A 27,759-nucleotide genomic window follows, 5' to 3' on the forward strand; every position below is an offset into this window, starting at 1 on the left:
GACGTTTTACCCAGGTTATTAAGTATCATTGTACACTTGAACAATCTGTGTGATAAGAACCCAAAATGACCAAAAAAAACATATTTGAGAAGAATTTACATGGCATGTACTATTTATTTAGCTCCATTTGCTATATACTAACACGGAGGAGACAAGGTTCATGACTTACACTGCAGGAAGCTACCAGGGGGCAATCAAGACCCTTTGGGGACTGTCATGACTGTCATGTCGTCCATCTGCAGTCTATATATGATCAACCATAGCTAAAGTGTGTCATTGACTCAACCCACTTTTTTTCTCACACTTCACTTTCTCACTTTTTGTCAACCACCAGTTAGATAAAAGTACAGTATTGGAGTTTTAAAGGTCTATTGTCTCTAGGGCTAGTACTAAAGCAACAATACAGTACAACTAGTGCTGCTACAGATATGACACAGGAACAGAACTTAATGATCGTGCTGCATGTTCTCTTCATGTTACTCTCATCAGTAATAGATGTCTTATAGTGTGGACGTTTGTTTTGTGTATTTCACTAGGAGATGACAATCAGAGAGAATCCAGTCCATTCATCAGTTCAGACAACGATGGAGAAACCTATTATGAAGGCAAGAACATGGCCCTGTTTGAGGTAAGAAAAAAAACATATTTCACAGAATGTAAATTATAAACAAACATTCAACATTTGATGCATGAATTTTCCACTAGACTGATTTTATAGTAAATTCATGTTGAATATAATGCATTTATTATTGTGTTTTTACTTTAACTATGTGAAGTGGCTTACTCCAAAGTTAGAGTAACAGATGATTATGAAAATATATAGATAATATTAGTACAAGCACAAGTATAATAATTATTATTTTTATGGGGCACTTTTCAATACCCAGGCTATAAAATATTTTGTTCTAGGGAGCATATGTAAATCAACAAACAGTAAAATATTTTTTTAGTAGAAAACCAAACCTACTAATTTAAGGAAGTTTTTACACTTTTAACTTTTCTATGTTTATTCATTGCTTCTTTGCAGGAGGAAATGGACAGTAACCCGATGGTGTCATCTCTGCTCAGCAAGCTGGCCAACTACACCAACCTGACCCAGGGTGTCCGGGAGCACGAGGAGGCAGAGAACGAGGATGGGGTCAGGAGGGTCACTGTCGTGGTACAGATGAATTCTTTTGTATACCAGTGGAAAGTTTGAAGATGTATATGATTTTAAGGGTTAATGATCTTTTTTTAGGGTTTGTTAGCTTTGACTTTTAAGAGCTTGGTGTGACTGCAGGTTTTACACGTCTTTCTCCAGAAATCAAATTTTGCAAATATTAATTTGGTAGACAGACGATAGCTGGGCCCCTCACACTCACACAAAAAAATGTAAGTAAATTAGGCCTGGTTTCCTTTACATACTAATAGCTAGGGGTGGATAACCTCTGGCCAGTTTGAGCCAACCTGTGAGTCCATTCATAAATACAAAATGCAACTCAGAAATGCTAATAAATTATCATTACAGCTTTTTTCGATAAAGGAATAAACCTCAGAAAAGAACAGCTGGCGATTGTCTCAAATGAAGTAGATGCAGAATGGCACACGTTCCAAGAGATATGGACAAATTATTATGTTTTTTGTGGAAGTAAAAGACAAGTCAGTGTGGCTAGTTTGTGTAGATGAGGTTGCAGTGATGAAAGAAGCAAATTTCAAGCGTCAAGCAGCCTGAACAAGACTACATTCTGACTGAAACAACGCTGCACAAGCAAGTTTTGTGGCGAGCGAGCTGATAACTCAGAAGCTGAGACGTCATTCAGAGGCACAATCTGTGAAGAAGCCTTGTTGTTGCTGTGGACCAGCTAGAACCAGACAAAGTAAAATTGTGCATTTTGTGCAAACACTGTGCATTTCCCTACTCTCCAAGAAGAAAAGCCTGCTATGATAAATGAGTATGCTGGTGAGCTTGCAAAACAGTCCTTCAGGCATTTGGCGAGAAGTTTCAGGACATGAAAAGTAAACAAAAGGAACTGTGTTAAGCCGTTTAATGTGGAACCAGCTGATGTGCCTGACAACCTACAACACACAATCATTTAGCTGAGAAATATCATCTAGATCAAACCTTGGGTACAACAACCACCTTCTGCTCGAGTTCTATAAACTGTAGGCACGTCGTAAGGATTTTTCCGTTAGAAGGAGATGTGCACTTACCAATTCGGATTTTTGCAAAGACTCAGTTCCACTCAATTCTGAATGACCTAAACCTGGAGAGCCAGATGCAAGTAGCATCATCACCACTACCATCTGACAACTCACCACAGATAAGCAGTTCCATCCAGCCAACCCTGAGAGAGGTTAGTTTGTATGTGTTCAGTAATGAACATTTTGGTGGCACTTGAAAAAGGCACCGCACCCCTCCATTAAGCCTCTTTTGTCCAACTGCTTCTTTGTTTAAATATTAACTCTTGATTCTTTTATCATCATTCATTATTTGTATAGAAATGAAATAGTTAAACCACTGCAATGTTCCACTGAGTGTTTTACTGCTGTTTTGCTCCGAAGAGTAAAGAAAAAGAGAAAGAACAGAGATAATTTGAGACACAAAGTGAGAGACAAGACATTATGACCTTTAAAAATCTATCCATATTGTATCACTTGAGCTTCATGTGACACAACTGAGAAAGCAGTGTGGGCAGCCCGTTAAAACAAATCCGACTCACCGAAAACAAATGCAGAACACATTAGCAGCTAAACCAAACATACATCAACTGATTACTGACACGCTGTTCTCTGTGGCACCCATAAAACAGCAGTATTGATGTAACTTTACACAAACAAAGTCACAAGCTCAGCTATTGTTTGTTGTGCAAATAGATGGCCTGGCAAAAAAACAGACCTGAAATCTCAACTATTGACTTGTTATATTCTTGTAAGCTCACACTTCCTTTGCTCAAATTCAAAGTGCAGCTGTGAACCAGAAAGATGTATGTAGCAGATACGCTCCCCTTTACCAGTTTGCCTTCACACGCACAGTGGTTGGCCAGATTGAAAAAACAAGGATTTAGTTTGGCCAGCGAACGTCCCCTCAGACTCGGAGATCCAGACACTGAGACGTGTGTGAGATACTGGAGGAGGAGAGTGTTTGAGCGCCAGCTGGAGGCGGAGGGTGGAGGTGGTTCCTGGCGCACCAGATCTCCGGCAGGTTGACAGGGTCAGAAAGTGTGACACTGACGCACAGTGAGAAAGAGTGTATGTGTGTTAATATGTATGAAAGACATTTCAGTTTCTTCGTAACAGTCTGGAATCATATGTGTTACATAGCCACAAATGAATGGCCAAAAACACGTCCATCTTCATCCTTGCAACTTTTTGATAACACAATCCAACTGTTCAATACAATTAAGTTTTGTTTCAGCAAACACATACAGTCTATACAGTGTTTCTCTGTTTCTAAAGGGTAAATACCCCCCCACCCCTTTACAATGAGCAGGCATGCAGATTAGTAACATTTTTAACCTTTTAAAATAATAAAATGTTTCTTTAAACACTTAAAGTAAATGATTTTAACTGAACACACCGATTTGATCAAATAAGCAGGGAATAGGAAGATAACTTTCAGTGCACTGCATTTGCAGAGTATATAATTTTAACGTAATTACCAGAGAGCTTTTATATATCAGTTGTGTCAATTTCACCATTGAAGTCTTTATGTTAAGCTAAGCTAACCTGGTCTTTGTATCTTATGTAGTATTTATCATTCCCCCTGCTCACTATTTTGAGACTTCTATATAGTGAACTCTCATAATGAGCTCCTCTGCAAAATAAAAACCCACTAATGAACTCTTAGTTACATCATTGTTACAAGATTATGAAGTTCAACAACGTTGGCCAGTGCAAAATCCCAAAATACAATTCAAATTTTTTTTTTTTACACTACATAAATATTTTGAATGACCATGTTTAAATGTAGACATGAACTTGTTTGTGCGGCTCTGCTCTTATTACATATTTAACTCGCAGGTTTGTCTCAAGCCTTTCATAAAAATAAAATAAAAACCATGCCATTGGAAAGCGGTGTACACTAAACAAGACTGTTTAAAAACCGGCCTGTGAATATGAACATGTCTTTAAATATTTTTGAAAAGAATAAGGAGTAGAATCTCCAGAGTGAGAAGGCTAAGACATGCTGCCCTCTCTCCTCCTGTCTCTTCGCCATTTTACTCACCATCAACGCCACAAGCACAATGCTGGCAAATGCAAGGCAAATTCACAATCTACTGGTCTATATAGTGATCAGTGAATGATTTCAGACTCAGCTATAGAGTCATTAATTGTATTATTTCCAGACGCTATATTGCAAATCTCAAGCAGTTTGTTGCTTCCTTTTCAAATATTGCAATAGTGTCGTTCATGGTGAAGCCCTATTATATAATGCAGAATATAATGGAATCCATCTGGAGGCCTTTTCATCCTCTCAGAGTGGTGGACACTGAAATCCAACCACCCCCAGAACATTTTAAGTACTCTAATGTAACCGTCCTGGTGGTAGAAACTAAACGTGTGCAACAGTGAGGCAGGCTTTAAATGTCATTGAGAACATGCTTCTGGTAGAACAAACACTTCCCTTCTCTGTCGTTTGTTTGGAAGTGAACAACCAGAGTCTTTGGGTAAAAGACAGTGGGGAGCTTGGACTCTGTGTAGAAGCATTGATGATGTTTCACTAACACCGCCCCCCGGAATGATAGCCGTTTTTTTTTCTGTCTTTAAGAGTGCACAGAGGGATATCTTGAGACTGAAAAGAGCAAAGACAGACAGTGCAGGGAGAGCGAGGGGGAGTAACGCTGAGGCAAGTGGAGAGAGAAGAGAGTAGCAAAAAGGGAGAAGATGTGGGAGATTTGGACATCCACATCAGTGGAGTGCAGCGGAGGTTTTTGTTTATAGAAAAATGGTACGTACACTCTGGTTTTACTATAGGGATGTATTTGTTGTGTGATGCATATTGGTACTATTGCAGAGGGCAACGATAATACTGTTACTTTGGTTACATTTGTGAATATTTGACCTGAGCGATGTCAGGATGGCATTGTTGGTGTATTTTTGGTGTCTTTTTTCTCTCTCTCTCGCTTGCGGAAATTGTTCAAATTGATTTTACAAAAGAGACAGTGGATAGTAACATATTCTGATAAAATGTTAGTACATGACATAATTTAATATCAAAAAAGGTAAAATTATTGTTTCACACTTTATTTACACTAGGAGTGAAATTAAAAGTTGCAGAGAGTCAGGACAGGAAACTCCTGCTGTACAGTTTGTCTGTAAATTAAAATTTCAGTGTAAATTAGCTTTTTTTTCCTTTTCCTTAATTTCAATTTTAAAAGTGAAAATACTAAAATAATTCAAATTGAAAATAATAAACAATTGTTTCCACTCTGAATTAGTTAAAGAACTTTTTGATCTTAACGCCTACAAATCAAATACAAAAAGCGAATCCACAGACTTGTATTTCAGTCTGTACAGTAACAGGAAGTTCAGACTGAGCAGGTTATGCATACGTGACATTTAATTACATAAGTCAAGCCAACATGCAAAATAAGAGCCCTCCACTATTAAATACAAGCTTGTAAAAATTACTTGATAGGAAATAAAAGCTTCTTTGTGGTGTTATTATTACACTTTTAAACTGCTGCGTGTGTCGACCCCCACGTTTTAGATAGTAATAAATATATTAAATATAAAATAGGCCTTTATATAATAATTGCATGAATACATGATTAGAAAAATATATAATCACACCACATAACTCGATCAATACACTGTAAAATGTTCTACATTTAAAGTTTCCCATTTTCATCCTGTATATTCAAAGCGTTATTGCAATTGTTCCTTTTCCCTACACTTTCTGCAGAAAGGTTTGCTCTTTGAAAATTCAGTTTAAGTGACGTGAAACAAAGTGTAGAGCCTCGTTTGTGTTTAAAAACACCCATTCTCATTAAGTCGATGAGGCTCTAACTGTCCAAGTTAAGTGGGTATGTTTTCCTCACTGAGCTTCAGCAGAGGCACAGCAACAAAAAGAGAGAATTTACTAAAAGGATTGTCAATCAATACAAAATTTATATGTAGAATCACAAATCACAATTTGACAGATAGGACTTAACAAGGTGCGACATCCTCTGCCCTCAGCAAGGATCTCTTTCAATTTGATCAGCTGCAATGCTGAAGCCTCATGTAACCTTTGGGTTCCACCTTTGCGCTAAACAAGTTGGCAATCTCCTCATGACCAGTATTTACAAGGGTGTGTACGTTTTAAAAGTTGAAATAATATAAACATATTCTTTCACATGATGATTGTGTGTTTGTTGTCCTGCCCGTCTATACAGTGTGGTTCAATGCACACTGTAACTGTACCATGCTGGTTTTGGATCTAACATTAATATTAGATTAATAAGATCTAATATTCGTGCATGTCCTCTTCCCTCAGCCCATATTCATTCATCCACGCTTTGCTCTGACCTATTCAGTTTTGGCCCATAGTTAAAATGTCACACTGCAGGTCGACACTTATCAAAATCCTCTAAAATCGTTTGTGATGGGATAAGTAAGGACACAGAGGATAGTGTAATTGATGATATTTTGGGCTGTCATTGGAAACCTATCTTCCTCCCACTAACCCATGTCATCCTTTCCTCTTTTCATTTATCCCATTTATGTGCATGTGTGTGTGTTTGTCCACCCTCAGGTCTCCCAAATGGGAACCTTCATTGGAGTTTACCTGCCCTGCATGCAGAACATCCTGGGGGTCATTCTCTTCCTGCGTCTCACCTGGATCGTTGGGACAGCGGGAATCCTGGGCTCCTTCGCCATCGTCTTCATGTGCTGCATCTGTGTGAGTCATTTAAAAAAAATCCAACAACTTAAGACACTGACTTCCTGATGATTAGAAATAAATGTGGTCTAAAAAAAGCTGTTGAAATGAATCGTAATGCGAAAGAACAATGTTTGTTGAAAGACAACAAACAGAGTCCCTCTTGGCTATTCTGTGAATCACCCTATAACTGCTTGAACGGAACAATGACATGTCTGAGGATGAGTCTGCGATTTACGACAGAAAAAAAAAAAAAAAAACTGGAGGCCAGGCCGCGCTCCCTCCTCTGAAGCTGTGGTGTGTTGATAATGACAACATTAATCTCCATTCCTGAGCTCAGGGGAGAGTCCCCAAAACAAGCAAAAAAATAAGTGACTTATTTACAACCCCAATTCATACGTCAGTAGCTCCAGATGGCTAAACAGAGAGCTGACTGTTTGAAAAGTTTGAACTTAAATGCTCAGCACTCATGTGATGCGATGTGCACACAACACCCTTTCACAATATACAGATGGGTGACAAATTAAAGGAAAAACCAACATAAAGTGTCTCAGTAAGGTGTGGAACCATTATCAGCCGTCAAACCAGCTATAATGCACCTTGACATTGATTCTAAAAGACTCTGAACTGAACTGAAGATCGCAGCTCATCTGAAAGATAATCATCATTTGGTGATGATAGTGGTGGAGAGCGCATCACTATAACATCACATCAGTGGAAAATCCCCCACAGGTGTACAGCTGGGTTGAGATCGGGGAACTGTGAAGGTCACAGCAGATAAGAAAATCATTCAAATAATTCAGTGACCCCTTGTTCGTCTTGCACCCTGAGAGGGACCACTCCCATCAGGATACCCCTCCATCAAATGGTCAGTCATTCAAGCCTGTACCATTCTCTCCCTCTTGTTGAGAATATGATGAGGAATGGCCATGTCTCTGCAGACCAGTGCATCTGGTCTGAATGCTCTAAAGTGCATTCATCTTGGTATTGAGAGATTCATGCTTTGCAGCTCCACTGTAACATGCCTCTCTATCTGTCGACAGATTGATCACGTCACATGAGTTTCTGTTCTGGTTTTCCTCACATATCACACTAATGCATAAGCATCAAGATCCTCAACGACCACGTCAACCAGGATTCTCTACCCTGTGAAACCTCAGACCTGAATGCAGAGTTTACACAAATTATGTTTACATGGACAGCAATAATCTTATATTAACCAGATTAAGACAACAGTCTGAATGAGATCAGACATGGCATAAGCAATAATCTTACTAAGCCATGTGGAGTATTATGATTGACATTTTAAGTGTATCATAAAGCCTATGGGAGTTTTCACAGCATTCCGCGGCATCAAAATTTACAGCAGCTACCAACTGCTTGTAGTCATAATCAGATAAGCAACTCATGTAAACATCATGAGCGACAAAAATGTCTTATTCAGGATAAAGTCAAGAATCAGAATATTGTTGGCCATGAATCTTTGTCGTTGTTGCTGTTGAAACACTGCCCAATTGAGCAGCCTTTGTAACTGATGCTCCTGCCGCCTGTGCCTCAACAATAACCTTCTTTCAAAGTTCTAAATACGTTTTCCTCTTGCCCACCTTATACAAAATCTAAATTAACAAGGCCTGTTCAGCATTTGTATATACAAGTCACAGAGCATGATGTGATCTTAATTATATTTTTGTAGGATGTACTGCCTCAGTGTAGAATCATCTGCCTTATCAATTCTTAAAAAATATGGACGCCTTCTCTTTTGTGTTTGTTAGGCATCGAGGTCCAGACTCTAAAACAGGGGTGGTGACATTTTTTTAATATTTACTTTATAATATCCACAAAAGACCCTAATAAATATTTTAACCCCTCTTTAATGCAATGACAACAAATGCTTATCTTTGGTGATATGTCGGATGTCAGATGGTAGTGATGATTATGCTACAGTAGGTCAGTTATTTCTATCAGTGCGTTATTCCTCCCTTGTATCAAACTTAGCAGCAGTCCCTTGCACAAACATGGCAAACATTCCGCACCTACTTTTCCTGCTATGATGCCCGTCAGTGACGACACATAACAGCTACATGTGTTTCGTTACCCTGACGGTGACCCAGCAGATATACAGCCAGAAGGGACCACTCTGAAGGACGGTGGTCTATTTTATGTTGTTTTCTTTTATCACAGAAAAAAATCTCTGCTGTCCCGAGATTTATTTTTTATATTTGAGTTGCTTTTTTGTACTTAAAATTGCCTCGCGGGCTGGACAAAATTGTCTCCACCCCTGGTTTAAAAGGAGGACTTTGTGCACTTGGGAATAAGAATGACTGAGCGGATTGCCATGGGTTGATAATTTGTGACTTTACTTGTATTTCTTTCACCATAGCGTGACCAGCATTAGTCATTTCTCTATATAAAATAATTTGTTTTAAGTTGTTTATTGTTTAACAATACAAATAGTTGGGCCTCTTTTGTGAAATGATAATAGGTGTTTGTAAAAAATAACCAAAACTCTAGTATCTTGTATTAAAAAGATTAATGATTGATTCATTGATTTAATAATTTGATAAAAATGTAATATACCCAGCCCTATACAGTAATGGGTGATACAATTACCCTTGATTAGCGGAATTCCATGTGTTTGATGTTTTAAGCAAGCTTGAATACAGCAGTGAAAGCTTGAAAATACAGTTTATCATCTGAAACACAGGTTTTTATATATATTGTATTAATATTGCATTAATAATCCGACACATCCATCTCTTTTCAGCTGTTTTGGTTCCTGTATGTGACATATATCCTCCATCTCTCTTTGCAGACATTGCTCACAGCCATATCAATGAGTGCCATAGCAACCAATGGAGTTGTCCCAGGTACATGAAATGAAATGTTGCATTTATTATTCAACTTTTAATTTCTCTTTTTAAATAAATGCATTGATTTGGAACTGCTTCTGCAGTTTGGACGGAGACAATCACATCTTAATGTGATTAACAACCTCATCAGCATTTGCATTGGTGGATTATGGTGACTACAATATGACACAACAAAGATACTACACAAATCAAGGCCAGCAGAATTAAATTAAGAACTATAGTTAACCTGTACTATTATTTTTGTTCACAATCAGCCCTTCTGTGGTGAACAAAAATTTAAAAAAAATTGAAATGCTTTGTTTTACGTTTCTGTGATTTCCTAGAATATTTTTTTAAATGATTCAGCAAAAATCTTTAATTCTGCCATAATGAATCAAAAAATGTGGGTAATCTTCTAATGCAATATTATATTATATTTTATAAGAACCCAGAAATTGTAGGTAGTTACAGTGTTGTGTAGAACAGTGGCTCTCCACTCAATTCATAAATCTTAGGGGGTAAAGATGAACAGAGCTTGTGCATGGGCCCTGAGAACTGAGTTCCTTTTCTTTGGACATTTTCAGAAAACTATTTAAAGAAGGTTAAATCAAATAAAGATATAAGTTTAAGTTTAAAATTGAAGAAATCTCTTTGGTAATAATCTAATTGGGAATTAATTTCTCTAAAGCCGGTGGCTCGTACTACATGATCTCCAGATCTTTGGGTCCTGAGTTTGGAGGAGCAGTGGGACTCTGTTTCTATCTGGGCACCACCTTCGCTGGATCCATGTACATACTGGGCACCATAGAGATTCTACTGGTATGTTTCCACCGCCTGAGAGACAATAGGACATTAGTCGTTACCTCTGCTGCACGTCATATTTACTCTCTCACTGTTGTGTCCCCACTGCCAGACGTACATCGTTCCAACAGCAACAGTATTTAAAGAAGGGGAAGACGCAGCAAGGCTCAATAATATGCGAGTGTACGGCACATGCTGCTTGGTCCTAATGGCGCTGGTTGTGTTTGTGGGAGTGAAGTAAGTTTATACACACACACACACACACACACACACACACAAACACGCACACAAACTTATATCTGTTCCCCTCCTCTCTGCAGGTATGTGAACAAACTGGCTCTGGTGTTTTTGTCTTGTGTGATTCTCTCCATCATGGCCACTTATGCAGGAGTCATCAAGACGCTCATCGAACCACCTGAGTTTAGGTGAGTTACTCACAGCAAAATAATACATTTTCATGAAACACGTTTTTCCCCCTCAAGAATGAACTATTCTTATCAACAAAATGCAAAATCAAAGCCATCGCCCAATGTTAGAGTACATTTAGTCCTACTTGCTGCTCAGAGATCAAAGATACAAACACTAGGGCAGTGTTGTTCGGCCTTTATCCAGCAGAATCAATGTCTGGTTTTAAAGAGAGAGCCAGACATGGCGGGACAGATGCTGTTGTGTTACTTGTTGCACTTCTGATTTCTACACGTGGCGTTCTATTACAGTCCCGCACTTGGGCGCCACTCTGCCGGCCTTGTTGGCTGCATTCTAAACAAACAAAGGTGGCATAATGAGGAGTCTTCTTAACGGCAACATTGTGGCAACTGATGCAAAAGGACACATGAGAAGAAATCATTGCTGCTGCCCTTCAATGCGACGTTACCTCACACTTACATAGTTTGTAATTTCAATAACAAGGACTCTACATCCATAATGCTGATACAAAGAACACCCTAATGCATAAAGATACAATTAACTACAAGTCAGGGTCTCGCCTATTTTCTCCTCTCACTGCGCAAAGTTCAGCGAAATAGAAAATGAAAATGATTTCAATGTCTGTTCAATATGTCAGATAAGCTGCTTTCATTCATGGACTGAATGCACTGGAGATCCTCCACAGTTTCACTGGAGGACGTGTAGAGAATTTGATGCGTCTGAGCAGAGAACCTCCCGCTGCGTTGTGCATGTGTTTAGGAAAATTGCTGAGAAAGTCCGGAGCCAATTCTCTATGTCTGAATACAGCTAAATATAAATATTTACAACACTTCCTGTACTTGTTTCAAAGTAAAAGCCCTCCAGAACTCCTGTTGACTGAATCCATGTATTCTTTTTAACAAGGTTTTATTCTTATTGCAGCTTCATACCTGCTGTTTAGGGAGTACATAGGTTACTTTAATTCGAGGAAATACAGTAGTCATACCAGAAACCTAGCAGCTCTGCAGCAGCCTTGCAGCACACTCCCTGTGTGAACAGACCGTACGACATGCAGCGGATCAGCGACTCAGCTACAGACCGCTTCAAACAGTGTGGCCCCGGCATAAAAGCTCGCACAGTTGCTTGAAACAAATTGAATCGAATCTAATGTTAACAGTTCTGACTTGACCTTCTGTCAATATTCATTCAGTTTATGTAAAACACTGCACACGAGGAGTTAAAAGCAGCACTTTAATCTTTAAAGTTGTCTGGTTAATAAAAAAAACCTTCAAAAGAAGCCACAGCATAGACAAAAGCTCCCATTTTATTACACTACACATCTCGGTCTCTCTCTGTCTCTGTCTCCACAGTGTGTGTTTGCTGGGGAACCGCTCACTGAAGAATGAAAAGTTCGAAACATGCACAAAGACGGAGCTCTGGCCGCTCTTCTGTGACAGTGAATACCCCAATGCCACCTGCGACGAATACTTCATCTTGAATAACCTGACAGAATTACAGGCCATACCCGGGCTTCTGAGTGGAGTCATCAAAGGTGAGGAGGGAGACGTGGACAGAGTCTGAGCCCGAGTCCAGTGGTATTTCCTATAGTATAAGAAAGTGCATAAGAAACTGAAAAGTAGTTGCCAGATTCGCCTCAGCTTTGAATCCTAAATGTTCCTCCATCTCTTTCTGCCCGCATCTCTCTGTCAGACAACGTGTGGGGGAACTATGGTCCAACTGGAATGTTGATAGAGAAGCAAACCCAGCCTTCAGTACCGGTCCAGGAAACATCTAACGACATCTCCAAGCATTACGTCTTCAATGACATCACCACTTACTTCACTCTGCTGGTGGGGATATACTTCCCCTCTGTCACAGGTAGATCATTCTACACTGCACTCCTGTCCAAGAGCAAAACATATGATCTGCAATGACCTGTAATGTCTGTAATTTTTACTCTGTGTGTGTGCGTGTGTGTTTGACTTTAGGTATAATGGCTGGCTCTAATAGGTCTGGTGATCTCAGAGATGCCCAGAAGTCGATCCCAATAGGAACAATAATGGCGATTCTCACCACCTCTTTCATCTGTATCCTCTTGTCTAGTATATTCTGTGTGTGTGTGTGTGTGTGTGTGTGTGTGTGTGTGTGTGTGTGTGTGTGTGTGTGTGTTTTAGAGATCAACCCATTTTTAAGCAGTATACACCAATTGCTTGAGTTTCAGTTTGTAACTGAAGTAAGTTGTGCAGTACGAACTATATAATCTTTGAAGTTCGTGTAGTTGGAACTTGGCATAACCGGGATTTCTTCCACAAACCCCAAGTCATCTCTCTCTCTGCTCAACCTCAGCCTGAACGAGCTTTCTAACATGGCGCTTGATATCCTCATTTATATAAAAGCACATGAATCCTGATTGGACATTTTACACATTTGAAAACTGTTCCTCTGAGCCATTAATGATACACATGCTGTGTGAAGTTGAGAAGAACGGTTTGTGAGGTCGACAGAAATTTGTGATATTAGTAGGTCCACGTATTTGTGTTAACCTATCAACTTTTTCCAAATCGTCGACTGGTTAAAACGGAGGCTCTGTACTTTAATTCCCCGTTGCCATGGTGAATTGCGGAATCAGAGCTCTATTGATGATGGCTTTTTTTGTACTCATTCACGAGGCACACGCTTAATTCAGAATAATAATGTCTAAGATGAACAAACCCAGCAAAGTCAGCTGTTTTGGAACCCACATCCACACCAGGGCTCATTTGACTCAGCGCAGGGTGAGGATCTGAATTTGTGACACAGGCCTCAGGCTGTTATTGGAAAGCAAATACAAGTATTTCCATCTTAAAGTCATGCTCAGACATCTCCTGTGTGGTCTTGTTTGGAGCCTGTATTGAAGGAGTGGTACTGAGAGACAAGTAAGTGAGTTTTTAATTGACTGTAACCCAGCAGAAAAACAAGTGGTTCAGATTATTGTAGTTGGTTGTACTGAGATAATCAATGGAACCAGGTATACATTTCGTTATTTAATTTATTAAGTTCTTAATAAGGGGTTACTATAATTAACTAAATGACATAACAGTGTGCATGTTTGTGGGTTTTAGGTTTGGTTACTCTGTAAAGAAGAATCCAGTGATTGGTATTCTGGCCTGGCCGTCACCCTGGGTGATTGTGATAGGCTCCTTTTTCTCCTGCTGTGGGGCAGGACTTCAGAGCCTCACAGGCGCCCCCCGGCTGTTGCAGGCCATCGCTCGGGACGGCATCATCCCATTCTTACAGGTCAGTGCTGCAGAGATTCTTCATATGCTTATATTAGTGGACACTGACAGTCATGACACTGCACATTTCTTTGCTGATTTTCAGACAGCAGGACTTAAAGCCTTATGATGTTAAACTCTTCCTCAGAAAAAATGTAAGAGGAGCAGTCAATGAAGAAGATTTATGATTGGGTTTAATGGGCAGTGATTTATTCTTATAAAGAAATCTCTCCTCACCTCCTCACAAACAGATGCTTTCATCAGGTTCTAAGTCTTACTAATCTTAATAAGACGTATATTCAAAACGTATTTGTGCTTTTAATATTCTGCCATTTCATTTCGCTCTGTACAGACCATCTGCCTCTGTATCTCTGTCCTCCTCAGGTCTTTGGTCATGGGAAGGCCAACGGTGAGCCGACCTGGGCTCTGTTGCTGACAGTGGGGATCTGTGAGATAGGAATCCTCATCGCTTCTCTGGACGCTGTGGCCCCCATCCTCTCCATGTATATAACTCAACACTTAATGAAAAGATGCTACACTTTCTACATTACATGCAAATAGTCTGTTGTTAATTTGTATGTACTTTGTGGTATTTTTTCTGGCCGGTTTCCACCTATAAATATTATGCATGTGGTAATTTTTAAAATCTAATTAATGTGTGCACTCATCCACTCAGGTTCTTCCTCATGTGTTATCTGTTTGTCAACCTGGCCTGTGCGGTACAGACGTTGCTCCGTACACCCAACTGGAGACCTCGGTTCAAGTTCTATCACTGGTGAGAACAACAAACTGTGACTGTGTCCTTCTATGCTCATATGTTTTGGTCACTCAACCAGCAAAAGTGTCTGATTTCTGTACACGTGTGTTTATCTTGTAGGACGCTGTCCTTCTTAGGGATGAGCCTGTGTCTCTCACTAATGTTCATCTCCTCCTGGTACTATGCCCTGGTTGCCATGGTGATAGCGGGATGTATCTACAAGTACATTGAGTACAGAGGGTGAGTCTGAACATTTCAGGTTAAGGGACCAATTCAAAAGTGCTGCTAACTCTCCATTAATGGAGATGACCACAGCCTTGATTTATATATATGGTACATAAGATTTACAGAACTGACACAAAACAAGTGGGGTTTTTATTCGATGTCACAGATGCAGCCACTTTTTGTTGTTAAATATATGCTTTGAAGGATGATCATTGAAGACAAGTTTTTTGTTTTTCATTCCTAAATACTCAAGAGATGAGATTCTCTCTTAATGCTACAAGAAAGTTCAGCAATTCCTGCACCATAACTTCTGTTTAGGAAAATATCCATGTAAAGTTCTGCTGCAGATGGATTTAATGTCAAAAATATTTTTCTTGTAGGGCAGTGAAGGAGTGGGGAGATGGTATTCGAGGCCTGTCCTTAAACGCAGCACGCTACGCTCTTATCAGACTGGAGGAGGCACCACTACACACCAAAAACTGGAGGTGAGCGTGTGTTTGTATAAAACATTCATTTGACACAGATTTTTCATTGTACTTGTTAAAATACCACTTGTACTGATTAGTATGTGTGTGTTGTGACTTTTTGTTAATGTGAATAGTAGCAGCATCAGTTAATCTCTTCATTATTTACCTAGTTAATCAATAGCCTCCACAGTTTAAAGTATAAAATATGAATAAATTCCCAAACAGTTCTAAAACAGTTGATATACGAAAATATGGATCAAATTCACATTCTATTTTCCAAAATGTTCAGCTGTACAATCTACTTCACTTGGTTTAAATGCAATTGGTTCATTTTGTTCTTGTCTTCAGGCCTCAGCTGCTGGTGTTGTGTAAGCTGGACACAGACATGATGGTCAAACACCCTCGTCTCCTGTCCTTCACCACGCAGCTCAAAGCTGGGAAGGGACTGACCATTGTCTGCTCGGTCCTGGAGGGAACTTACATGACGCGGGGCAACCAGGCTAAGTTGGGAGAACGGGTGTGTTCTTTTTTTTCAGTCATCTTAGCTGCCTTTGTCCTCTGGTGTGAAGCGGATGGAAATACTAGAAGAAGCTGAATGTTGAAATTAAGTTGAAGGCAGTGACTTTGTTAAAAAAAAGCTTTTCCATACAGAAGATAAGATTTCAGTTCTTAAGCTTGGAGACACCGGTTGACTCTCCTATAAATATAACACAATTTATCAACTAAACTTTCACTTCTCTTCCACTTTCTCAAACTCTTCCTCCTCCTGCTTGTTTCACTCACTTCCTGTAGAACCTGAAAGCCGCCATGGCTGCAGAGCGAACCAAGGGTTTTTCCCATGTGGTGGTTACGTCCAACCTGCGAGATGGTTTCTCCCTCCTCATCCAGTCAGCAGGACTGGGAGGAATGAAACACAATGCCGTCCTGATGGCCTGGCCAGTGGGCTGGAAACAGGCCCGGGACTCCTCTGCGAGGAGGAATTTTATAGGTAAAAAACAGAGGAGTGCTTCAAAGGAAATTAATAAGAAGATGAGATAATTTGATATTCATTTCTTTAATTCTGTCTCATTTCTGGAATTCAGTTTTTTTCAATGCAGCTCTGTGGCACAAGGCCAAATAAATCACATAACTCCATTACCAATAAAAAGCATTTAAATAAGTCAGAATAATAGTTCTAATAACTTATTCATTCCAAATATTTTTCCCACATTTATCTTAATGTTTTAAGACAATTTGTCCCATATTTAAACAAAAATTACTCTGATTAATGCATTTACTAAAAGTAACAAAAACTAATTAGCCCATTGAACATATCTCTCCCTCAGAAACTGTAAAAGAGACGACGGCAGCACATCAAGCTCTGCTGGTTGCTAAGAACATCGACCACTTCCCTAGTAACCAGGAGCGTCTGAAGCAGGGAACCATTGACGTGTGGTGGATCGTACATGATGGTGGACTGCTCATGCTGCTGCCATTTTTACTGAGTCAACACAAGGTAAATTCTGAACAAATAAAAAAAAACAAGCATAAAATAAAGTATTTATGGCACAAACATAGATTATATAGATGATCCAATAGGTTTAGACAGACTGTAATGATTTACTATCGATAATAATCTGCAGGTATGGAGGAAGTGCAAAATGAGAATCTTCACAGTAGCACAGATGGACGACAACTCCATCCAGATGAAGAAAGATCTCCAGATGTTTCTCTATCATCTTCGACTGGACGCAGTGGTGGAGGTGGTGGAAATGGTCAGTGAGTCTGCAGTTACACCCTCATCCACTCAGTCATGCAGGCTAATTGATGACTTTTAAGTGCTCTAGATAAGATTAACTGTCACAGCAAATCATATTTTTATCTAACTCTGGATAATGAATTTGCAAACATTCTCTCTGTCCCTGCAGCATGAAAGTGATATCTCCGCCTTCACCTACGAGAAGACGCTGGTGATGGAGCAGAGATCTCAGATGCTCAAACAGATGCAGCTGTCTCGCACTGAGAGGGAGAGAGAGGTAGAGCGATGCACATTTCACTCTGTAACCAAGACAAACAGCACACAGGAAAGAAAAAATCTGCAGGGTTCACAATACTGCTCATTTAAAAGAGAATGATGTGATGCATATGATGAGTAATGTTGAAACAGACATTCTACATAAAGGGCTACAAAGAACAATTTAAGCATATTGTCCAAACACTAAAAATATCAGACCAAGGTATAAAAGGCGCTGGCACATTGTAAAGTGTTTAAAGCTATGCCACACTGGAACAGCTGTAATCCACTGTAAAATAATCCAATTAAATTCCACTGTGTAAAATAGAATGATTTGATTTTACCAAAAAAAGTATGGAAACTAATTTCTTGTGAAGAATTTAAAATACAATTGTGTCTGGTTGTTCTGAGGCAGTGAGTTTTCTATTTTTAGTAAATCAAATGTGTTATATTTTACTGTGAACATCCCACTGCAAACAGCACAATGGTAATAAAGATAGAGAAGAAGGTGTAGCATAAACCCCCATGACCTGTTCTGCTCTTGTTGAACTTGAACTCTTCCCCAAACCTGGCGTTGTGATTGGACGACGGGCTCAGATTCAGAGCATCACAGATGTGTCACGCGGCTCCATAAAGAGGAAGACGCCGTCTGGTGTTGGCGCCCCACCCCTCAACACCCTGTGTATACCAGAGGATGAGGTAGCCATGGCAACCGAGCAGCGCCATCGGTCCATCCATTAATCATGACATCCCTCCTCCCCTTCACCATCCTTTCATGACACCTGCAACTCTCCTCCATCCATTGTACTGTACATTCTGCCTTTGAAGAGCCACCGAGACATAAAGCTGCGATTAGAGGAAGATTCTTCACTGAAGAATGCTGCTGCAGGACCACAACCATGTTCACCTCCTCAGAGTTAATCTACCCACTCCTGTCCACAACAATGTGTTAAAAATACGATCTGCCCCATCATATAGGGAAACTGATCATGAACTGATGGAGCATGTTTATAGTTTATAGCAGCGGAGCTTTTTCAGGATCCTGCAGAATCTCCACAAGCCAGCAGATTCTGCTGTACTGTTAAGAAAGAACAATTTGGACTTTCCCTCATGTCAATTTTTTGACTGCAATGTTGCCTGTGTTTTTTGCACCAGAGAACTGGATTGATAACCTTTAAATGGTATGTAAAAGAAGAAATATGCAGGTGACTGGATAGCGCTCATTTGTTTTTGCTGTCATTGGTCGTCTCTAGCTCAGGTTTAACTGTAGCAAAAGCTCCTCACCACAGCCCCCACACCAAGCAGAGGGAAACTTATTTTACAGGACACTCTGTCTGAACTCCAGGTCTAATATTAGATAAGTTGATGTCCTGTGTTCAGCAACATGCATACTTAGTTATGATGGAAATGCTTTTGGTATTAAAACCAAAAGTCTGATCCCTCCGAGTGTTGTCGTGACAGTTGGGGCAGATGTGTTCAGTCCTTTCACACCTTTATTTACATTCATCACCATTAAACTGCCTCTCACCTGACTGCCCTGATAACATCCATCATTCTTTTGTTTTCATGTAAAGCAATGATTTGCACTATCTCCTGCCCAATGTTTGAACCTGAGCTTCAGCTCAAGAAGCTAAGTGTTGCTTTGATTAAAACATGTTCAGGATGATGAGACTAACATGCTGAAAACATCATCTGACCTGTCCTTTAATAGGCCCAGCTGATCCACGACCGCAACACGGCCTCTCACACTACAATGACCGACAAAGCTGCAGGCGCCACACCAGATCGTGTTCACATGACCTGGACCAAAGACAAACTGGTCAACGAGAGGAACAGACAGAGAGAAAGCATGGCGGTTAAAGACTTGTTCAATATGAAACCGTAAGTAGATCCAGCTTAGTTAAAGACACACTCCTGACCTGACTTGTCTGATATGATGAGTTAACTCAAAGGTAGATATTTGTATTTATGTACAACTGTTTGTACAACAATTATAACAGCATTATATATTTCAAATCATGATAATTGAAAAGCTCTTGGCAGCTATAACATTTTTAGAATTCTGAGTACTGCACCTAGTGTAAATGGTCATATCCTATTGTGTTATGGAACTGCTTTTCCCTTAAATGTGTGTTGTAATGTTACTATTTGCCTACATTTGTAATGTAATTTATTGATACTGGTTGATGTCAGATTGTCCCAACAATCTCAACAAAAGTCACTGAAGATCTTGAGATGATATAATTATAAATGTTGCTGACAATCTGAGAGAGGAAGAGCATTTATCTCCTCATTAATGCTTTTGTTGTTCTTGTTCTCTTCTAGTGAGTGGGAGCACCTGTAAGTAACTTTATTTTTCACCTTTTGATTGCCTGTGCATGAACTCACTGTGTGCATGTGCCCATTTAGGTTTGTGAGAATCATTTCTGCTGGTGTGCTTGTGCTCACGAGGAGCCAAAGTCTGTCTCAGCTGTTGATCCTGACAATTCAGCTTTTTTATAGCATCTACTTATTAGAAAATCAACACTTGAACATATATCAGTGTGATGAGAACTACTTAAAATACATTTATTTGACATGTCCTTTGACTTTTAAATGTGTCAAGTCCCATCTGCTAACATGGAGGAGGTGGGGTGTATGACCTATTCTGCAGCCATCCACCAGGGGGCAATCCAGATGTTGCTGGCTTGGAGCTGTCATGTCAATAATTTTTTTAAACAGACAATATGTGAAAGTTGCTCACAGGGTCCATGTCAGTGCTGCATGTGTTTACTCATGTATTTACCCACAGGATCATCAGATTGCTCATACTGTGCACCCCCGGCAGATTTGGGATTTAGAACATTTAACCAAAAACTGACTTTGCTTGATCTGGTGGGATATTTTTCACTTCAGTCAGTGCTGTTACTAATGTCTCTGGTTTAATGCAGCAACCAGTCCAACGTGCGGAGGATGCACACTGCGGTGAAGCTCAATGAGGCGGTTGTCAAGAAATCCCAAAATTCACAGCTGGTTTTGCTCAACATGCCAGGCCCACCGAAGAACATGAAGGGGGACGAGAACTGTATCCTTTGTCCGAAAATTGTTAAAGAACGTGTGGCTACATTTGTGTATCAGTGCAACAGAGAGATGGGAGGATGGGCACTCATGTCTGTCCAATAAATATTAAACTAGAGCCAACTTTAGCTCAAATTGGATTGGCTTTGTAAATAAATAATAACATTTTTCCAGCTCAGTTGGTAAAGAATTTATCAAAGAATTTAATGAGTCAGTGGTTGGAAGTTTTTTTTTTTCTTTATTACATTTGGATGGAGTCAACCAAGGTATTTGTCCAAGCTTGTGGCTTTAGATGTATTCTACTATTTAGACAATTACATTGCTTGACAATGACATTACTTTTTGACCAATAAATTAATAATTATTGTGTAGAAGACATTAATGTTAGTACCGTACAATGTGGCTCCACTGTTAACTTACTTAATAAATAAGAGATTCCAAATGATTAGACTGTATATGCTTGGACCCATGACTTCAGTATTTCTAAAATGATGGCAACAGCCTCAACGTTTTTACCTTGTATAATTGTAATATTTCTACTACTGCAATGATATGTGAGTACAATTTTACAGTGGTAGTTGACCAAGGTAGAGCTAGATTGAACTATTTTTATGTAAAAGCTAAAATTGAGAAGTATTGTTGTGGAGTAAAGAGTACAGTATTGTGCAGGATATCCTTAACCATAACGTGTCTCTCAGATATGGAGTTTCTGGAGGTTCTGATGGAAGGCTTAGATCGCGTCCTGTTGGTTCGTGGAGGAGGTCGGGAGGTCATTACCATCTACTCGTAGCACCAATAATTCCGACCTGTTTAAAAGGACACTGGAGAAAACATGGTTGGACAGTGGGAACGCAGAGGGCAGGGGACCTTTAACAAAGGAGGGCCCGGCTTCAAGCTGGGACATGGACAAAGATGTGTGGCAGAGGACAAACAGTACAAACCCCCTCACTCTGTCAGGAGAGAAGAAGCTTGAGCGCTGCTTGACATTCTGGAGGACTGTGGGAAAGACTGGGGAGTCTTCCTACGACACAGCCTGGGCTCAGTGTGTCGTCTCAGGGCACAGAGGACGCTCCACAACCCTGTCGTCCTGGGGCTGCGTAACGCCTCCACATCTCCGCACTGTGAGGTCATCCTGCTTAGAAGCTCTTTCCTCTGAAAGAGACGCCTTTACAGTTCAGCATGTCATATTTCTTCACCAGACACCTCTCTGGAAGAAAGGACTCCTGACTACAACTTGTTTTGTAGTGTTTTGTGGCTACCAGATTATCCCATTGGTTTCAATGAGGAATGCTGACATTGTTGAGAATGTCTTCATTTCAGTGCCATTGAGGAAAACATTCACCGATGACCGACATTGGAATGAAAAAAATGAGTTGAACATGTTTTTAAGTCATAATATTTTGTAGAAGATCACGTGTGCCCATGTCACTGCACAGGACATTGAAACAAAACTGTCAACTGTGAGGACAGTTTCAGGGTAAATGTGGAGATTGAAAGATTGTTTTAAACACTGCTCACTTGTTTTAATTTGAGCAAAACATTCATGTATATTGTGTTGCTTCATACATTTTTATGTCCCCGTAAATGGGCTAATCATAAAATGTAAAGGGATCAGATGCCAGAACAGAACAATGATTTACAGGCACCTACACGTTTAATGTCTGACAGTAATCATGTGGGAGGTTGCTGACACAGTGATTTGTGGCGGTGAATCCCAAGCCAAATTCTTCCAGAGAGATTGAAATTAACGTTCAGGTTGATCCCTCACTCCATGTAACTGTGACAGCAAATTAACTAGAGCATAATTTTGTGAGGTCAAGGAAAGGAAGACTACTCGTGATTGTTGATTGTCTTCTTGTTGCGCACATCTCACCACAAACTCTCTATCTTCGTCAGTGGATGTGTATGGCTCCGCTTTTTCATCCTGAGAAATTTGTTTTCTTCCAATCCGGATATCCTGCTGTGTTCTCACATTGGATTCTGCTGTGTTAATGCTAGAGGGTGTCAGCAGAAACTCAGAGGCTCTCACTCGGACATACATGTGGGAGAAAGGAGAAACTGTGGAGGATCTCCGGGGTTCAGTGCATGTCTGAAAGCAGCTTTATTGATTTAGTACAAATACTGCTGTTCTCTCCATCGAGTAAATACACGTCTGATGCTCACTCTTTCTACCTTGGTGTCACAATCGGTATTTATCACTATATCATTTCCATTATACTTGGGGAAATCTACTGATAGCTACAAAGGAAAAAAAATAAATTAGATTTACTACATCACATTTACATGTAATTATTATTCAGATGCTGTTATCTAAATTCACTTACACCTTTCAATAAAACAAGAATTACCTGAATGATAAGTATATATAATATATACAAGTTACATCAAAACACTACCTTGGAAAAACACAGACTAATCTCCATGTCTATATTGTTTTGTCCACATATTTCCAGCTTTAGCAAGAGTTCAGAACGAGAGAGGATTCTACACAATGTCCAGCTACAGTATATCAGAGCTGTGGGATCATTTGCCTTTCATATGGATACATTATGACCAAGATCTTCAGATCATCCAAAGGAAAGTGTTGATTCAGACATGAGAAAACGTTTAGAGATAGGAAATGTCAAATCAGGACATACAAAGGAAATGAAGCTGAATGCAGTGTACATTTCTGAATTCCCTCTTCTTATCAACTCTAATTTTCCTTCCTGTTCCTCTGACCCACTTTCAAATGAGAGCCCAGCCCAATTCTAAAAGCTGAATTGATGAGATATCTTTGGGCCTTCCTTGGCTTTTTAGTCTCATAAAGATGTGATAAACAGCCAGTGACTCTGTGACCTGTTGCTTTAAATCTTGAAGGCTGTAGCAGTATGATGTAGTGTCTGTATTTAAACATTTACACTTATGATATGGTTTTATCAAGATAACATGTTTTATTGACTCAAAGATATGACATATAAATTAATATTACACTGAGCCCGGCCACATTTTGATCACATATACATCTGTTGAGTATCCTACGGCAGTGCAACTGTGTACATCTACACTGTTGAAAGTTCAGTATATGATTTTGATGTCGCTCAACATATCACTGTTTTATTAAAAACCCAACTTTATTTGTCCCCGGAGGGCACAGAGCATGTCAAGACAACAAGTAAAAATCAGTGCAATATTATAGAACACGCTCTGCATGGCTGGTGGTTAAGTTAACAAGTCTACATGGAAATCATTTCTGTGAGACCAGGTCCCTGTTCTTTATGTAAGGATAACTGTGTTCAACCAGATTAAACTTTTTTTTTAAACTGCCTTGATTTTTTGATCTTTCAAAGTAATTTAAAAGTGATCAGGACTGAATACAACATTCACTGGTTATATAATTGTTTTTAATAAACAGTGGGGAACTAAATAACCAATGTAGGAACCGGCAGAAAATAAGATGCAACTCCATTAATCTATTTCCCCAGTGAATGCTGGGAGGGCACGGAACACAAGTGCAATTACAAACTTCAGTCAGCACTCACCTTCTTACATTTATTCACTCCACTGTAATTCAAGATCTTTAAACTTTTTTGTTTTTAAAAATAATCCTCCATCTGATATCACAACCTTTAATAATATTTAAAGTAATTTTTTTTAATGTAGCAGAATCCCTGTCTGACACAGATGAAAGGTGAGCTGGTATGTTGTCACTTCTTACATAATAGTCTGAGGCTCAGTTTCCCAAATTCAATTTAATCCTAAAATCATCATTGTCTCCTGGCTCACAAAAGAACAATCTGCAGTAAGAAGCTGTCAGGAAACTTGGCCCAGGATAAATGGCCTCCTGTTTGTCCTGCAGAGCGGCTAGCTGGGTCATCACGCACAGGACAACAACAACAACAACAACCTACCGAGTCTGATGTCTGATCACTGTCTGAGCTACAACTATCTGCTACACTGTGTGATGTCTGTCTGCAGGCCTCACTCTTTGTTACACACAGACTGAGGTTCAGACCCCTATTTGCCAATTTATTGTTTTCTAAATGACAAGCTTGTCTTCTTCCAGGATCCACATAAAAACACAATGGCTAAGTGTCAGTGTATTAAAAAAAACAGAGCTCATGAAAGAGGGGTTTTCATTTAAGTTTAACTGAGGTTGCAGAGACATGCTCTGAAGTTCTGCATGGGAAAAACACTTTATGGTATATGGGATATTTGCGTTTGGTTCTTGTGGAGACAGGTCTCAGTAAGTTTATTCTAAAGCTGTTTTACTAAAAGGGAGACTAAACATAAGACCTGTCATGATCTGTCCTTGGGGTCGTCTTGATATTACATCATCAACATGAGATGAACCTCATGACCAAGCTCTGCACGGAAGCTCATTTCCAAGTGCAGATCTCCTAAAATGTTACCAATGCACAAAAGATTTACTCAATATGTGTAATTTCCGAGATCATATTGACTCTTGTCCATAGTAGCACAATGTATGTTTTGTCACAGGTTAAGTTTCCTACTGGGGGCGCCCACAGGCAATAATTCAACAGCTTCAATGAATAAAAACAGTGCATCCTTGTCTAGAAAAACATTTTTGGTCTAGACTGAACTTAGTCAGCAACTGTTGGAAGGATTGCCATGAAATTGATTCAGAGTTTTATAGTGCAGAGAAAATGAATTATACTGACTTTAATAATAGCTTCTTTTTCTATAACTGCTTATATCCATGGTGACCCGGGAGTAAGAATCACTGTGTACCTCACACCGTCAACCAAGTTTGCACTTATCCTGTGAGTAAGTAAAATCATGTACTGGACAGATTGCCAATAGACCCTGTTTATATCTATGGTCCCCAACCTATCCTTTTCTTTTTACGTTAGCATGACACTCAAGCTGGCATTTGGAGGACTGTGTTTATATGTGCAATAGTATCCAGGTTATGAGGCTTATTCAGGTTTTGATCATATTCAGGAACAGAGTATCCGGTTATTAATTTCCCTCTGTGCATGTTTAAGTATCCCTGTTATTTATACCTGTGTTGTTGGTGAAGGTGCCTGTGATGTTTAATGTTATCATGGTTGCAACAACACTATATGGTGGCTGTTGAAAATAATGTCACTTTGACTTACAGAGGGCTCAGCTCTATTATAAGTACCAGCACTGGGTTGGATTTGGCTTATTGACAGCAATGGGAGACATGAGCGACAGACAATATCAAACATGTCCTCCACTTTGGATTGTGTGGTGATACTTTCAAGCAGCACAGGCCACAAACTCACAAGTTGTTTTTATATAAATAGCCTATTCAAGCACAACACAATACACAGTACTAATGAATTCACGTGAATGCAAAACAGGTTCTGGATGAGCCTGGAGAGATGATGCCGAGGCTGTGAACCTGGTGTGTGTTCATCCGGTCATGAGTTTACTTCCCTTATGTCCTCTGAGCAGGAAACTGTGCTGGTTGCTGTTGCTATGACAACTTTAAAAGCAATTTGTGTTTTTATTTTACAAATTAAATATGCCATCATTCCAAATAAAAAGCACATCAGACATTTTTCTTTTTTTTTTTTTTTACTTAATTTAAATATCACCACAATGTCTTGACCAAATCCAGATTCCTGTCTTCCAAATGTCCAGTATGAAAATTGAGTGGAAAACACCAGATCACAACTAGTTACATAGATTTGTATTCATATTGTTTCCATTTTATATTCATACATTTACACACATTCTGTTTGGTCCATGTATTGTTGGCCCTCGGTTTTCAGCAATCACAGATTCCCATAACAAATAGTATTGTTTGTCGCTGAGGCTGGCCACAGCCATCATCTTCCCACAGCTTCCCCTGACCCTCCAGTTACATCTGAGGCTTTGACTAATTGGCATTTATAGAGAAACGATCTGAGGGCTGAATACGGGAGGAGAGCTGACGAGGGAAAACACAAGTGGATTAGGGAGAGAATGTAGAATGTTGACAGAGAAAGACAGAGGCTGAGGGGGGGGAGAGGAGGAGGAGGAAAGGGAGGGTACCTTTCTTTCTCTTCATCCCATTATCATTCCAGCATCTGCTAATAGTGGGGTGTTAACATCACAACATGGGTAATTTCACTGAGACTCCTTGAGACCTTGTTAAGCCCAGCAGCTTTGTCTCTGTTGGCTTGGGAATGAAAGTCCAGCGCTAAGTGGACAGGGCATTCATCTGATCTTAAATGTAAAAACTAAGATCACTATGGATTTAAAATACTTTTTGTTATTTTGGTGTAAAACACAATATACTTGAGGTAAATTCGATCTGTGTCCCAACAGTTTCTCAGGGTTTGACAATAATTGTTATTCTGTGGAGTTTTTAGTAAGACGTGGGTGAGGAAGGCTAAACATGTAAAACATATAAAAGAGGGAATGTAATGATGGATGGATGGTTGCAGAGCTAGACTGTTAGCTCACTAATGATTCATGTGCTTTTGAGAATGCAGTTAGAGCAGTGGTGTTCCATTGTGTGATGTACATTAATCGTGAATGAAACGTCGTGTGGGTGGGGTTATTTAAATCAACCCTCCAGGTTTTATTGGCTCATGGAGAAGTGGGTGTGGCCTAGTGAATATAGAATTTGTATATAGAGAGTAATATGAAGCTAGATAATTATTAACCAGAATCTAGTTGCATATTAATAGGGGATTTGTGAAGGAGTGCTGTATCAAAATGCATTTAAAGCAAACATCTTTTAAATCTTTAAACTGTTGCCTAAGTTGCACAGTGAAAAAAAACTAAAGGGTGTTGCTGCAACTACAGCAGTTGGCCTGTTATGACAAATAACTCAATGGTGGCTCACAAATGTTATCAAACTCTACAATAATAAATTGTACCAAATACGTTGTATATGGTACTGTTACACTATACTCACCACCATGTAGTACAATGGTGAGTAGTTACTGAGAAGGATAATGCTCCCATATATATATACACATTTATATACATATATATATATATATATATATATATCTTCCCATCTCTCATTAGCCTGATAATAATTGGAAAGACATTTTAGATAGATTCAGAGATTTATTTTAAATGATCGTAATAAATTGATAACTACGTCATAATAGATCATGATTTCATTAATGAAAGGACAGTGAC

The 27,759-nt window shown here is 39.5% G+C and overlaps 1 protein-coding gene across 3 annotated transcripts in view; it reads left to right on the forward strand.

The window, feature by feature from the left end:
- LOC109646762 (solute carrier family 12 member 7-like) overlaps positions 1–23,955 on the forward strand; it is a 31,891-nt gene extending 7,936 nt beyond the window's left edge. Inside the window, exons 2-27 of one of the 3 annotated variants that reach the window (XM_069511330.1) lie at positions 537–628; positions 1,028–1,159; positions 6,716–6,862; positions 9,654–9,708; positions 10,379–10,509; positions 10,604–10,728; positions 10,812–10,916; positions 12,267–12,448; positions 12,607–12,774; positions 12,885–12,983; positions 13,754–13,811; positions 13,998–14,172; positions 14,535–14,653; positions 14,827–14,925; positions 15,028–15,147; positions 15,513–15,617; positions 15,948–16,116; positions 16,392–16,587; positions 16,925–17,094; positions 17,222–17,353; positions 17,507–17,614; positions 18,190–18,291; positions 19,304–19,473; positions 19,918–19,932; positions 20,523–20,656; positions 21,348–23,955. In XM_069511330.1, the coding sequence (XP_069367431.1) occupies positions 537–628; positions 1,028–1,159; positions 6,716–6,862; positions 9,654–9,708; positions 10,379–10,509; positions 10,604–10,728; positions 10,812–10,916; positions 12,267–12,448; positions 12,607–12,774; positions 12,885–12,983; positions 13,754–13,811; positions 13,998–14,172; positions 14,535–14,653; positions 14,827–14,925; positions 15,028–15,147; positions 15,513–15,617; positions 15,948–16,116; positions 16,392–16,587; positions 16,925–17,094; positions 17,222–17,353; positions 17,507–17,614; positions 18,190–18,291; positions 19,304–19,473; positions 19,918–19,932; positions 20,523–20,656; positions 21,348–21,439 (3,200 nt within the window). In that variant the 3' untranslated portion in view covers positions 21,440–23,955. Of the gene's footprint in view, positions 1–536; positions 629–1,027; positions 1,160–4,788; positions 4,928–6,715; positions 6,863–9,653; positions 9,709–10,378; positions 10,510–10,603; positions 10,729–10,811; positions 10,917–12,266; positions 12,449–12,606; positions 12,775–12,884; positions 12,984–13,753; positions 13,812–13,997; positions 14,173–14,534; positions 14,654–14,826; positions 14,926–15,027; positions 15,148–15,512; positions 15,618–15,947; positions 16,117–16,391; positions 16,588–16,924; positions 17,095–17,221; positions 17,354–17,506; positions 17,615–18,189; positions 18,292–19,303; positions 19,474–19,917; positions 19,933–20,522; positions 20,657–21,347 lie in introns of those variants that run through there. The other 2 variants (XM_069511331.1, XM_069511332.1) reach the window with 2 other exon arrangements.
- Positions 23,956–27,759: the final 3,804 nt, after the last annotated feature.

The sequence above is a fragment of the Paralichthys olivaceus genome, chromosome 16 (genome assembly GCF_024713975.1).
Source record: "Paralichthys olivaceus isolate ysfri-2021 chromosome 16, ASM2471397v2, whole genome shotgun sequence".
Classification (NCBI taxonomy): Eukaryota; Metazoa; Chordata; class Actinopteri; order Pleuronectiformes; family Paralichthyidae; genus Paralichthys; species Paralichthys olivaceus.